Source organism: Pristiophorus japonicus, chromosome 1 (assembly GCF_044704955.1).
Source record: "Pristiophorus japonicus isolate sPriJap1 chromosome 1, sPriJap1.hap1, whole genome shotgun sequence".
Classification (NCBI taxonomy): domain Eukaryota; kingdom Metazoa; phylum Chordata; class Chondrichthyes; family Pristiophoridae; genus Pristiophorus; species Pristiophorus japonicus.
This window is the reverse complement of record NC_091977.1, coordinates 389,154,483-389,169,824: the sequence shown is the minus strand read 5'-3', so window position 1 is coordinate 389,169,824 and position 15,342 is coordinate 389,154,483. Positions and strand designations below refer to the sequence as shown.

Genomic DNA, 15,342 nt, shown 5'->3' with positions numbered 1-15,342 from the left:
GGATCCCGGAGAGTCTGGGGATGTGGAGGACCAGTTAATCTTAATGGCTGGGACTCAGTTACATAAATTCTCCTGGAGTCCTGTCTGAACCCCGCCAGATCCATCACCTGGCGGTGGCCCGTGCAAGCAGTCGCCAGCCATTTGTTGAGTGGGGTTGCTCTGGAGACGATCGGGTGATGGCAGGGGCTTATATTCGCTTTCTGGTGGCAAACCGGGCAAGACTTTCTGTTCATGATTAAGGGTAGGGAGAGAGCCCAAGGTTTCCTTGGGAGATCTGGAAGAGCACTGCTGCTCCTCCTAGCCCACAAGGAAACGTAAAATATATTTTTCAAACTTACCTTGCTGTGCTTCTTCTGGCCCACAATCCCTCTCCTGACAGGTATGACTTCACACGGAAGCCAGCACTGCTCCCCCACTCAGGCCTCCAATTAATATTGTAGTCGGGTCCCGATACCATCATCACACCTGATCTGCACAATTATACAAGGATCCCACATCCCTCCTGCGGGTGTCGCACTAGCCTACTCAAAAGGGCAGGTTAACAACATGACACGGTGGGAAGACAGCGAGATCAGAGGGAGCAAGTGACAGGCCTCATTTAAAAGGTTACCGCACAAGATATGAGCTCATGCGGTTGGGGGTAATATAATTGCGTGGATAGAGGATTGGCTAATTAATAGAAAACAGCGAGTCGGGATAAATGAATTATTTTCAGGTTGGCAAACTGTAACTAGTGAGGTGCCACAGGGATCAGTGCTGGGGCTCAACTATTTACAATTTATATTAATGACTTGCATGAAGAGACTGAGTGTAATGTAACCAAATTTGCTGATGATACAAAGGCCCCAAATTTCCTCAGCTGCTTAGAGCGGCGTAGTTAGATGTGGTGCGCTGAAGAAAGAAACAACGCTGAAAACTTACCAGGTTAATTTGGCCATTCCTGGATCCCTGTGGGCCTGTGGCATGGCGCTGAGAAACCTGCGGGGGGGGCGGAGCTTGGGCCGCGCTTGTTCAGTGCAGCTGGCAGGGGGCGGGGCTTGGGTCCGGTGTGTCCTCGAGTGCCGGCAGGGGGACGCATGACTATTTGTGCGTGCGCGCATGCGCAATGCGCGTTAAAGCGTGCGCGCATGCGCAATGGGGCAGGAACCTTGGCAATCGGCCATTTAAAGGGAGAGTGTCCTCAGTGCCTCAGCAGCATTGGCAGTAGGCCATATTAGAAGGTAAGGTGTGAATTGTGATTTTTGGGTGGCTGAGGGAATGGAAAGGAGTGCTGTATAGATGCATGAAAGGTGAGAACTGTGTGTTTTCAAGATCACCCGAGTGTAAATCCAATACACTAATGATGCAAGAGCGTGCAACAAGGACGAAGCACTTCTTGCATAAAAAGGTGGAGAAACTAGTCACTGTCATTGAGGACAGATGGCAGGAGCTGGATATCAGTAAGAGTGGTCCGCTCCAGCCCAAGGCGGGTGGGGGGCAGAGGGGTCCATGGATCTGTGTTCACGGGAGAATGCTGATCATGATATAGATCAGTCCATGGTACAGGGCATCACTTTGCCAGACACCTCCATGAGCTCTGCCACGACATTCCTTGGTTTCACACCTTCCGAGGTTGCGGGTCCCAGTGGTGGTGGAATGCAGGTTGGATCACCCAAGGCCCCACCGTCCCAGCCTGTGCCTCGCACTGGAGGGGTGCCGCTATGCAGACCCATGGCGAGGGGAAGGAGAAGGCGACCAGTCTCTCCTGAGATGCAGCCTTCATCAGATGTACATCAGGTTATGTCATTGGGTGAGGAGACCAATGCCCTTACCCGATCACTCGTGGCCGCCGTCAGTGGGGTGCATGATGAGGTTGCGACACTGTCGGGAGAAATATCAGCACTGTGACGGGAACTGAGATCAGGCATGTCAGAGGGAGTGCAAATAATGGCAGAGGCCATGAGGAAGCTAGCTGCTGCAATAAGGGCACACAGGTCTGACAATCAAATGCCACTCCCACTGCAATCCCCACTCCAGCCTCTGTTGAGACCCAAGCCGAGCCCCCAGCGCCCCACCCCCCACCATCACTGCCCCTATGAGGAAGCGCACATTCCCCGATATGTGGGTGAGAGATGGATGCAGCCTTTCTTTGCTGCTGTTGTTGTTGTTGACATGCATTGTAAACTTTCCAATAAAAGAATTTTTGCATTAAAACTGAATCATGTTCCATTATCACCACACATCTAGGAACTATATAAAAAAAAAACATCCCTCCCCCCCTACAGTCATGCGTGCCTGCCGCCCCTAGCCCTGGCCGGAGGGCCAACTGGTGCGTTCTGCAGTTGGCAAGGCAGGACTGCTCTATTTTCAGTAGCTGATTTATCTTTCATTTATTTTTGTTGATGTCGTGAAGATGTTGTGCTGAAGTTGTTTTGATGTTGTGCTGATGCTGTGAAGGTGTTTAGTGCTTTAGAATCCTCTAACTCACCTTTCCCCCCCCCCCCTATCTATGGCTACCTATGCTGATTTCTTAAATGTAGGTAAGGTTTTTCTGTGCCTACAAAAGTGACCACATACACTGGCCTGAGTTAGTTTGGAGTAACTTTTAGCTGGCCAAATTTGCTTCCATGACCAAAACAGACAAAAGTGGCTGGTCACGCCCCCTTTTGGAGAAAAAAAATGAAACTAAAAAAAAAACGAACTAACTGACTTACACTGGAGCAAGTTAAATGGGGAAATTTGCGATTTTTAAGTTACTCCAAAAAAAGCTACTTGCTCCAAAAAAAGCGGGGCAACTCCTGGGGAAATTTGAGCCCAAAGATAGGTGGGCAAGCAAATTGTGAGGAGGATGCAAAGAATCCACACAGGGATGTAGATAGGATAAGCGAGTGGGCAAAAATTTGGCAGATGGAGTATTATGTGGGAAAACATGAAGTTATCCACTTCGGTACGAAAATTAAAAAGTATATATTGGCCCTTAAATTGCGGTCGAACTCTTCCCATGGGCAAACGACAGACAAAGAGAAAAAAGATGCGCACTTACCTGTGCTTCTGCGCCCATTGGAATTTCTGAGCCTGAGGCCTCTCATGACTGTGCATCGCAGCGCATGCACGTGGGGACATGCGCAGGTCGGGATCTGGAGACAGCAGCCAATCAGGTGTAGTATAGATTCTCATTTATAGTAATAGGAGTTCCATAAGTCCGGTACTCCTATTACTATGAATGAGAATCCCCCACAAACACCCAAAACACAATAAAAAATAGAAAATAAACTATATATTTAACATTCATTTAAATTAAAGTTGTTATAAAAAAAAATATTTTCCCGACTTTTTAAAAAGTTTTTTTAATTTAGCCTTAAAATAAACTTACTGTAGTGGGGAGGGTTTTTAACAATAAAATGTGTTTTTATCACTTAATTTTAAAATGTTTTTGTGTATTTTTAAACACTTGGGCCTGTAAAAGTAGGCTATACGCCTGCTTTTTCAGGCGCAAGATTTTCAAGGACATTTGCAGGGCAAGATATTTGTAAGTATCGGAAATCTTGCCCTGCAAGTGTTGTCGCTCCTGCGATACGAAGGATCTGTCAAGCCAGAAACTTGACAGATCGGAAAAGCCGGTTTTCAGCGCATGCGCATTGCTCGCTGAAAACCGGCTTTTCCGATGCCTTCCTGGGTCCGTAGAAACGTCGTATGGACCCGGGACATCGGAATTGCAGGGCCATTATTTAAATGGGCAGAGATTACAAAATGCTGTGGTACAGAGAGATCTGGGGGTCCTTGTACTTGAAAAACAAAAAGTTAGCACACAGGTACAGCACGTAATTTGGAAAGCAAATGGAATGTTGGCCTTTATTACAAGGGGGATGTAGTATAAAAGTAGGGAAGACCTGCTACAACTGTACAGGGCGTTGGTAAGACCACACTTGGAGTACTGCATACAGTTTTGGTCTCCTTATTTAAGGAGGGATATACTTGCATTGGAGCCAGTTCAGAGAAGGTTCACGCGGTTGATTCCTGAGATGAAGGGGTTGTCATGTGAAGAAAGGTTGAGCAGGTTGGGCCTATACTTATTGGAGTTTAGAAGACTGAGAGGTCTTATTGAAATGTATAAGATTCTGAGGGGGCTTGACAGGGTAGATGCAGAGAGGATGTTTCCCCTCGTGGGGGAATCTAGAACTAGGGGCATAGTTTCAGAATAAGGGGCCACCTTTTTAAAATGGAAATGAGGAGCAATTTCTTCTCTCAGAGGGTTATGAATCTTAGGAATTCTCTACCCCAGAAAGCTGTGGAGGCTGGGTCATTGAATATATTTAAGGCGGAGATAGACAGATTTTTGAACGATAAGTGAGTCAAGGGTTATGGCGAGCGGGCAGGGAAATGGAGTTGAGGCCAGGATCAGATCAGCCATCATCTTATTAAATGGCGGAGCAGGCTCGAGGCCTACTCCTGCTCCTATTTCTTATGTTCTTATGTTCTTTATCTGCTTCCCGCGACTGGCCATTGGACGGGGAGAGTTAAAACCAACGCCACAAATTTTATTCTGCGGCCTCCAGGGGTCCATTTGAGGACTATTTGCTTCGCCCCTTGTAAACCAGGTAATGCTGAGCAAATGGCTCGAAGGGCCGAATGGCCTACTCCTGCACCTATTTTCTATGTTTCTAAAACAGGTCCAGTGCCTGTTTCACTCCAGGCAGGTGCATTTGATGGAAAGTTCCTGAATCAGGTACAGGATCCTCATTACCCGATTGAAATCAGACCTGCGCTTATCTCGTGAAGGGACCTGATGGTTTAGCATTGGCCTGAGCCCATGTGCAAATCTGGCACGGGCATCCCACGGCTAAATTTGGCATTATTATGCCCATATTCCTCATCATCATAGGCAGTCCCTCGGAATCGAGGAGGACTTGCTTCCACTCCCAAAGTGACTTCTTTGATGGCTGAACAGTCCGATACAAGAGCCACAGACCCTGTTACAGGTGAGACAGACATTTGTCGAGGGAAGGGGTCGGTGGGGCTGGTTTGCCGTACGCTCCTTCCGCTGCCTGCGCCTAGCCTCTTCATGCTCCTTGCGTTGAAACTCAAAGAGCTCAACACCCTCCCGGATGCACTTTCTCCACCTCGGGCGGCCTGCGGCCAGGGTTTCCCAGGTGTCAGTGGTGATGTCGCACTTTACCAGCAAGGCTTTGAGGGTGTCCCTCTAATGTTTCCGCTGTCCTTCTTTGGCTCGTTTACCATGAAGGAGCTCCACATAAAGCATTTGCTTAGGGAGTCTCGTATCTGGCATGCATATTATGTAGCCTGCCCAGCGAAGCTGATAGAGTGTGGTCAGTGCTTCAATACTGGGGATGTTAGCCTGGTTGAGGACACTGATGTTGGTGCGCCTGTCCTCCCAGGGGATTTGCAGGATCTTGCGGAGACATCGTTGGTGATATATCTCCAGCGACTTGAGGTGCCTTCTGTGCATTGTCCATGCCTCAGATCCATACAGGAGGGCGGGTATTACTACAGCCCTGTAGACCATGAGCTTGGTGGTAGATTTGAGGGCCTGGTCTTCAAACACTCTTTTCCTCAGACGGCCGAAGGCTGCGCTGGCGCACTGGAGGCTGAATCTCCGCATTAATGTCTGCCTTTGTTGATAAGAGGCTCCAGAGATATGGGAAATGGTCCACGTTGTCCGGGGCCGCGCCGTGGATCTTTATGATCAGAGGGCAGTGCTGAGCGGCGATGACAGGCTGGTGAAGGACCTTTGTCTTATGGATGTTAAGCGTAAGGCCCATGCTTTCATATGCCTCAGTGAATACATTATTCACTGAGGCATATTAAATCCATGGCCACAACAAAATTGAATTTCTACCACATAGTCCTAAAATTGGAACACTGCTACACAGAGCTATATACCTATGCATTCAGACTTCATGCTCTCAACTCCCTATACCAGCACTAATCAGTTAAAGCATTACAGTTCTCAAGTGTCACAGGTGGTCTCAAGGATTTATAAATACACAGGTAAGTACATCTTTAAATGTAGATTATAGTTTCTTCTGTTAAATCCTGGTAAGAGCAAAGGAGATATTATTGATAAATTAAAATATATATAATTTTTAAAGTGAAATAAACTATACCTTTGGAGGTATAATAGGAAGTTTGCCCATGTTGCATATGCACTAATAGTACCACACTGCCACTGTATTGGATGCGAGACATTGAACATCCACGGAATTACAAATAGAATGGATGTCACATACATTAGCCAGTCTAGCAGATTGGTTGAATCAAGCAAGTACTGGCATCTCTGTTTAGTAAGACAAAAAAAATGAACGTTAGCACAATAGCAATGAATACAATCACAATAACAGTTACAATATTGTTTTATTCATTCATGAATGACTGTAGGGATTGATCAGCTTGATGTGTGTTACATTCTACCTTCCTTCTGAATGCATTCTTTTCCTTAGCTAGCCAGGTGGGTGCTGTTTCAAATTTTCAAATACATTGACTTATTTTAGCTTCTACTGACCTGTTTTGGGATTATCTTACCAGGAGTCAGTGGAAATATAATGTTGCTTTAGACACTGATTAAGATGATCCTGTACTCTTAACACTGTCCTCCATGACTGAATTTGTTTTCCTTTAGCAGATTTAGCAAGTCCTCACTAATTAAGCCAAGTATTAATGATGCAATTTAAAAACTATTTATGAACATTTTCCACCCATCTGTTGTATGCAAAAGTAACAAGCAAAAAGCATGAACTCACTCTTCAGTTTAAGACTGTGAAGACACCCTCCTTCATGTAGTGTGGCACTACTGCCATGCTAAGTGAGATAGAATAAGAATAGATCTAGCAGCCCAAAACTGGGCATCCCTGAGGTGTTGAGGACCATCAGCAGAAGCAGAATTGTACCACAATCTGTAATCTCATGACCCCACATCACCCTCCCTCCTCTATCACCACCAAGCCAGAGACCAGTAGAAGGGTGCACCAGGAGCAGCTCTATGCGTCCCTTTGTATGAGGCACTAACCTAGTGAAGCTATAACACAAGGCTAAACAACACTTAGGCTACAGACAGACCTAAGTAGTCCCACAACAAACAGATCAGTACAAAAGTTCTACAGCCCTGTCACATCCTGTCAAGAGTGATGGTAGACAACTAGGCAACCAACAGAAGGAGAAGGCTGTAGCAACATACCCAGAGACTTGAGCACAAAAATCTAAGCTGACCTCTAGTGCAGTACTGAGGGAGTACTGCACTGTCGGAGGTGCTGTCATTCGGATGAGATGTTAAACTCTCAGATGGACGTAAAAGATCTCATGGCACCAATATTCTCTTTAAGCTGTACGGCCGTGCAGTGCTCCAGGGATCCTGCGCAGCCAGCTTTTCAGTGCAAAAACCACATCTGCACGGTATTTCGAGTGGGCCATACGGTCACACGGCGCCAAACAAAATTATAGGGAACATTGCATGGCACTATTCGAAGAAGAGCTGGGGATTTATCCCTGGTGTCATGGCCAATATTTATCCCTCAATTAACATCACTAAAAATAGATTATCTGGTCATTATCACATTGCTGTGTGTGGTAGCTTGCTGTGCGCAAATTATAACAGTGACTACAATTCAAAAGTACTTCGTTGGCTGTAGAGCATTTTGGGATGTCCTGAGGTCATGAAAGGCACAATATATATGCAAGTCTTTCTTTCTTTTCTCTTAACTATGGCAGATCGCAGTACATGAGTGCAAGAGACATGCCTAAAGTATTTACAAATGTCTTAGTGCCATGTGAACAATCGCACTCTACCTCTTCCTGAGGTCCCCACCATCACTGGTGCCAGTGTCCAGCCAATTTAGTTCATTCAATGTGATAGTAAGAAGTGGTTAAGTGCGCTTGACATATCGAAGGCTAGGAGCCCTGACTACATCCTGGTAGGCCGCCCCAATTTTCCTTCATTTTCCATTATGATAGCTCCTCATTTCAGACAGTATTGTGACTGAAAATCCAGCACTAAAATTCTTTACACATTGCATTACATTGCACACTTCCTGTAAATCTTTTATGTAACAGTTCCATTATTACTTCTGTATCATTCTTAATCATAGGCTCTCTTTACAAGGTAACAAGTCATCTCCCATAAACAGTATAAATACAAATTTTTGTGTTACATTTTAAAAACGGCATAAGCAAAAGAAAAGAACCCTGTAATTTCTTGCTGGTTTCTGAGAAACTTCCCTAGAAACAAAAATACCCTTAAATCGACCGCACGGTTTGTCTATTTCTGATAAGTCATGGTGCATTAAAGGATCATATGATAGTATACTGCGAGCTATAACACAGAGACCCAATACTTTCATTTAATGAGGACAGTCGACACAAAACATTTTCATTTTCACCAGCTTGGCCTGAAAGGGAAGCAAATTCAGTAGTAACTTTCAAAAGGGTATTTGATAAATGCTTGAAAAGAAGACTTTTGCAGAGCTATGGGGAAAGAGCAGAGGAGGGAGGGAGCTTTCAAAGAGCTGGCACAGGCACATGGGCCGAATGGCCGCCTTCTGTGTTGTAAGATTCTATGATGCTGTGATGGACTTTCAATTCATTACAAAATCAAAAGTCACGATTTAGAATAGAACCACACTTAAATTTACCTTTATACGCATCTTACCTGTTGTAAAATTTGATAAATCTCCTTACATGCACCAAGAATGGTCATGGCAAATACAGCTATTGTGCATATCTTATGAAATGAAGATTTCTGTGGAAGCAACAAGTTGAAACTATTCAATGCCATGTTAGTATTCCATCTGACACAAGTATGAATAAACTTCAAGTATTTAAACAAAAGGGGCTGGATTTTTGGTTGGAAGCTTTTTCGAAGAATAATGGCGGTGGGGCGGTACAGTTTGCGCCGGGAAATGGTTTACGTCGGCATCCCCCAAATTCAGCAGCTGTGCCCCGAGTGTGGGTGGGCGCACTAAGGGAGGCGTTCCACACCTCTCTTAGGACGCTAGGCCAGGTGAGCAACTGAAAATCCTGAGCTAAAGAGCCGGCTTTGGAGCGCCCCAAGAGAGACCTCCCCACAAAAAAGGATATCGGGACACAAAACACAGAAAACATTCCCGATATATTACTGACACCAAATAAAGATAAATCGCAAAACGAAAACAAAAAAACCGATCACATTTACCTCACGCAGCCATCCCTTCCTTCACCACTGCCGGAACAGTTCGGACTGCCTGCTTTCCCAGGCGGTCCCACTACGGGGTGCTATGGGTACCGCTCCAACTAAATTTCGCAACGTTGTCGCAAGCGGGAACGTTGCACACCGGCGCGACATTCCCGGGCGGTACTGCTCAATGCCTCCATAAAACAAGCATCAAATGTCCCGGCATGGCCCTGGAAGCTGGTCGCCCAGGCGGTATCCATTTCCACAGCCATTACCGCCCCTCCGGGGCACGAACAGAGGCAGCATCAGAACGAAAATCCAGTCAAAGGGTCTAGAACTTCCATCCCACTTGGGGCATGGTATTAACATAGTTTAGATGGGAGGGAAGGGATTTAGCGTGCAACCTGTTTCTGGTCGATTACTGCCCTGTTCTGAAAAATTCCAACAGTCATTAGGAGAGTGGCACAGGAAGAACAGATGAGCCTGCATTCAAAATTCTGAACTATGCAGACTTAGGACAAATCAGCCTGTGAACCCTTAGGTTCTCCCCCAGCAAGGTGCAGTTTCAAAATCCCACTGCCCCCACGGGGCAGCCACTCCAGTAATGCTGTGAACGATCGCCCACTGTTATTATACAAATGTCTCCATTTCCTGGATTAGGAATGTGTCAGGCCAGAGCAGACAGGTAGGAAGAAGACTCAACCAGCCCCATTTCATTGGTGGAGCAAGGGTTCCTGAATTTCTAAGCTAAGTTCTTGAGTTCTTCACTCAGAGAAAACATAGAAACATAGAAAAATAGGTGCAGGAATAGGCCATTCGGCCCTTCGAGCCTGCACCGCCATTCAATAAGATCATGGCTGATCATTCCTTCAGCACCCCTTTCCTACTTTCTCTCCATACCCCTTGATCCCCCTTCACCGTAAGAGCCATATCTAACTCTCTCTTGAATATATCCAGTGAACTGGCATCAACAACTCTCTGCGGCAGGGAATTCCACAGGTTAACTGCTCTGAGTGAAGAAGTTTCTCCTCATCTCAGTCCCAAATGGCCTACCCCTTATCTTAAGACTATGTCCCCCGGCTCTTGATGTCCCCAACATCGGGAACATTCTTCCCACATCTAACCTGTCCAGTGCAGTCAGAATCTTATATGTTTCTATGAAATCCCCTCTCATCCTTCTAAACTCCAGTGAATAAAGGCCCAGTTGATCCAGTCCCTCCTCATGACAGCCCAGCCATCCCTGGAATCAGTCTGGTGAACCTTCACTGCACTCCCTCAATAGCAAGAACGTCCTTCCTCAGACTAGGAGACCAAAATTGAACACAATATTCCAGGTGAGGCCTCACTAAGGCCCTGTACATCTGCAGTAAGACCTCCCTGCTTCTATATTCAAATCCACTAGCTATGAAGGCCAACATACCATTTGCCTTCTTCACCGCCTGCTGTACCTGCGTGCCCACTTTCAGTGACTGATAAACATGATACCCAGGTCTTGTTGCACCACACGAACGGCACATTAATGGAGTGGAAGTCTTTTCTATTCCTGAACAGCTAGGCATCCTTCAAAGGTGCTCGCAAGCCGATGTGGGTACAATCAATGTAGCCCTGTACCTTTGGGAAGCCAGCAATCCTTGAGAACCCCACAGCCCTGTCATGGATTGCTTGGGCGGTCATTGGAAACTTTATGAATTCATTCCTCCACGCATACAGTGCAGCCGTGACCTGGCAAATGGAGACATGTATTGCATGTTGAGAGATGGTGCACACATCTCCAGTTGTAACTTGAAATGATCCAGAGGCATAGGATAAAAGTGCAGCTGTAACCTTCACTTCAACTGACAAAGCAGTCCACCTGCCACTTCTTGGCTGCAGGTCTGGTCACAGCAACTCACAGATCTCACGGACAACTTTTCTGCGGAAACGCAGCCTTGTAACACATTCTGCATCACTTAGGTGCAGGTACGCACGCCTGACTCGAAATTGCCGAGATGCGTAAGACCTCCTGCTCAGCAGCCTGCAGGCTCTGATGTTCCTGATGTGATGAGCTCTAATCAATTGTCTCCTACGTAGCACAATGATGCAGAATGCTTGCAAAAGGTATGGCATTGTCAGTATTGCCCCCATACTTAAAGTTAAACTTTCAAAGAAGGTCAAAGCGGCAGGAAAGCAGGCCGAACAGGTTCACATTTCTCTCTCTCTCCCTCTCCCCCCAAGGTCTGTATGGATGGACCACACCCAAAGGTCTTTTGTCCTCTCCTCTCTCCCTCCCCATGAGTCTTGTGACCTCTCTCCCTCCCCCCCCCCCCCCACCCTCTCTGTTGAATTGCAGCCTCTCCCTTTCTGTGGCTCCCGATGCTTGCCAGCTCCCTCCCTACCACCCTCCCCCCCACCCAGCCTCTTGGTTGATTTGCTTGCAGCCTCTCCGTTGAATCCCGATGCCGGCCAGTTCACTCGCTCCCGCCCCTAGCTTCCCGGTGCGTTGTTCCGCCCCTAGCCAGTCCGAGTGGCCTCCCGCACCGGCCCACTGCCTTCCCGGGCCAAGTGCAGAAAGGTGAATTCCAGTTTGAAGGGGAGAGTCTCCCCGCTTTTAAAACATCGGCCTACTGTGCCACTAGGGAAAGTTTGGCCGGGCCAGCGACCTGGCACCCAAGCAGGGGTGCCAGGCTGCTTGTTGGTGGCCCAACTGAACCTGGTGGCACATTTGTCGAGCCGACCTGGCAGTTGGGCGACAAAAAAAGATGGCAGCAGCAGCAGTAGGCCCTCCCCTTTAAGGGAAGCCGCACCACTGCTGCAGAAGGCCACAGCCTCACTGGACCACCGGATGAAAGCTAATTTTGGCACCGCTGGGTGGGCTGAAGATTTTCGGATGGGAATGTCGCCATCGGGGGGCTAGATTGGCGGTGCGCAGGGTGATGATGCACATATCGCGGATCGGCAGCAACGGAGCGGGAAAGAAGGGAAATCGGGGAACCACCGGGAAAACTCGGGAGGACAATTGGGCTATCAGCAGCCATTCCACCAAAAGTCGATGGCCACCGATTTGCAGTGGTAACAGGCCTGAAGGAAAGGGGCAATTTCAGCCCCCTGGTCTTCTCTGGCAATAGGGAATGATATGTGGTCATTCCTCAGAGCGTATAGAGCCCTTGTGCAGAAGTGCACAGAGGATTACAAGATGTGACTCATATCACCTGCAGCAGCCTGGAAAGTTCCAGCAGAATTAAAGTAAAGAGCCATGTGACCTTGTCTGCCACAGGCAATGCAGTCCCGGCTGTCTTGTGACATCTGAGTCCTTGTTCCATGAGGCCACAGATCTCTGTGATGATCTCATTAGTAATGAGCAGCCTCCTCATGCACTGGACTCGAGTCATGTGAATGTAGGAATACTGCTCTCTGAATACCCTGGTTGGATAGGGCCTCCAGCTGAAAGCCATCTTCGTCCTCCTGCCCCCCTCTCCTGCAGCAGCTGGTGCTGCTCTGCCTAGCTTCATCTTCTCCTCCAAATTGTCATGAAGAGCAAGGGGTCCTCTATCAAGATGACCACTCCCTTTCTACTGGTGACTCCCGTAAGGTGGCCAATAAGGTAGAGTAGCACAGCACTCATTCTTTTTAGGTGAAGTTCTGAGAGAATATCCGGGAAAACATTGATAGAGTGTTGGTGAAGTCTTGACAAGTGTCCCAGAAAGTCTACCGATGTGTCTCAAAAGTACTCTTCAAACGCAGTGTAATCAGTCGATCTCAATCAGCCGCGAAAGCCGAGCATGGCTTTAAGTAATGCTCGAAATCCTCAACAGGGACTTGTTTACTCCTATTCGCTAGTCGCTGTAAGGCGAGGTCATTAAATTACGTGTTATCCACCAAAATGGCATGCATCCTCTTTAATGAACGTTAGTAGGCAATTTAATTTTCAATCAGCCATTTAACAATCCTCCAGGTGGCCATTTCTAGCATTGGTTTCAATTCCTTTACCAAGCGCCTTGCGCTAAACACTGGCTAAACTGGTGGTGCAGCTGAAGATCCCATCTTGGCCATCTCGTTACCTCTTTAGCACCTAAAGTATTTGGTCAAAATAACCCCCAGAAATTCAATGCAAAGTGGTCACATTTTGCAGATGATACCAAACTAGGGGGAGGGCAGATGAATCGAAAAGGAAGAAGTTACAGAATGAGCTCGACAAATTATGCAAATGTTCATTATAGTGCAATTGTGTAATATTACTGGCACAAAATGAGATAATAAAATAACCATATCTTCCATAAAAAAACTACAGAATGGCTATCCCATGAACAGACCTGATATTCGCTCCAGGGCACTGCCATCGCCTGAGTAGAGTTGAGGGCAGTCTGTGTTTCATTGTTGAAAGCATGTGGTCGTGATACAATAATGAGGAATGTTAGTGGTAGAAGTAATACTGAAAAGAGAGCCATGTTGAAGACATGTGCTCTAAGTCCATATGCCTGCCTAATAAAAAAAGAAGCCAAATACATTAGTCTTTTCTAAATAAAGACTTGCATTTATATAGCGCCTTTCATGATCACCAGACATCTCAAGGTGCATTACAGCCAATGAAGTATGTTTTTGGAGTGTAAACACGGCAGCCAACTTGCGCACAGAAAGCTCCCAAAACAGCAATGTGCTAATGACCAGATAATCTGTTTTTGTTGTGTTAATTGAGGGATTAATATTGGCCAGGACACCGGGGATAACTCCCCTGCTCTGCTTCGAAATAGTGCCATGGGATTCTTTACGTCCACGTGAGGGGGCAGACGGGACTTCGGTTTAATGTCTCATCTAAAAGACGGCGCCTCCAACACTGCAGTACTCCCTCAGCTCTGCACTGGAGTGTCAACCTACATTTATGTGCTCAAGTTCTTGGAGTGGGATTTGAACCTACAACCTTCTGACTCAGAGGTGAGTGTGCTACCCACTGAGCCACAGCTGACCCCTAAATATCAAAATTAACCACAAAAACAAAACCACCCTTTCCCTCCTCTATGCATATCCTGGGATGGAGATTACTAGATAACACATTTTTTTTTACATGTATGAGAAATTAAACTATGTTTGTAGATCATTTTCTAACCAAACACTAATTTAATTAAAAAAAGAAATCAAAACTATGAAAAGGCCATTCAGCTTTAATGATATTGGTGTGATTAGCAGACTAACATGTACCTGAACATTATTGGGCCAGATCTTACTGGAAAAATAATGGGGTGGTACCAGCACACATTATTATTAATGTGCAAAATGGCCAGCAAGTTCAGGAAATTAAGAGATACGCCATAAGTTGCAAATCTCCAGAATTTGCTGGTATATTTACGCTGTTCCACCGTTTGCTTCATACAAACTGCATCTCGCTCTTAGTCATCGTTATTTTTAAGAACTTGCTGCATTTGCACATTAATTACCCATTAAACTGTGGAGTCTCATTCCATCAGGTGATAAATTGTTCTCAGAGATTTTAAAAATGTCACATTTTTCATTTTTACATTTTTTTCTTATTTTTCCTTTCAGACTCCTCTCTCTCTCTCTCTCTCGCTCTCTAAATCCAAAATTTCTTTTCCTCTTTTTATTTGCCTTTCTGTATCTCATTTGACTCTAATCCACTCAATTTCTAACCACCTTCTCAGTCATTCCTTAGTTTCTTTCTCAGTCCTTAAATTTAATTGGTTAATAAGATACATTGTTGGTCCCACCACTCACTGGGGTCCCAAATGGTCTGTTACCTTTGCCACGCCATATCAGCTCACACTTCCAACAAGTATGGCGCAAAAATGTTTTGAGTTGAAAGGTGCAGAAAAAAGTCTAACGGGGCACGCCGCACGATGCTCAATCCAGCAAGATCTGACACATTATGTTTGTTTAAGTAATTGTTAGTTGTTAATTAATTAACTACAAATTTATAAAGGCAGGCCATGCTTGACTAATTTAATCTCATTACTCAAAGCAAGTATCAAGCAGATACACAAAGGTAATATACTGGATAACATGCCAGATAGGCATCTTGTTACAAAGCAATATATCATGTGCCTTATTAAAGATAAGGTGACAGTATGGACAGCATATTAGCTAAAGGATGGAAAGCAGAGTAATTTTCTGACTACATGCTGGTAGTGATAAATCTTGTCTACTACCAGTGCATATTGGAAAATTCTGATAGGGAATCTTGCTCACCATCAGTGCCTATTACCAGTGCATAAGAA

At 45.9% G+C, this 15,342-nt stretch overlaps 1 protein-coding gene across 1 annotated transcript in view; it reads right to left on the bottom strand.

Moving 5' to 3' along the window:
* The window catches only part of trpa1b (transient receptor potential cation channel, subfamily A, member 1b), a 165,934-nt gene that overhangs the window by 15,971 nt on the left and 134,621 nt on the right, over positions 1–15,342 (bottom strand). The window contains exons 19-21 of the mRNA XM_070884159.1: positions 13,429–13,597; positions 8,639–8,728; positions 6,105–6,274 (exon numbers count right to left, since the gene is read on the bottom strand). Of these exons, the coding sequence (XP_070740260.1) occupies positions 6,105–6,274; positions 8,639–8,728; positions 13,429–13,597 (429 nt within the window). The remainder of the gene's footprint in view (positions 1–6,104; positions 6,275–8,638; positions 8,729–13,428; positions 13,598–15,342) is intronic.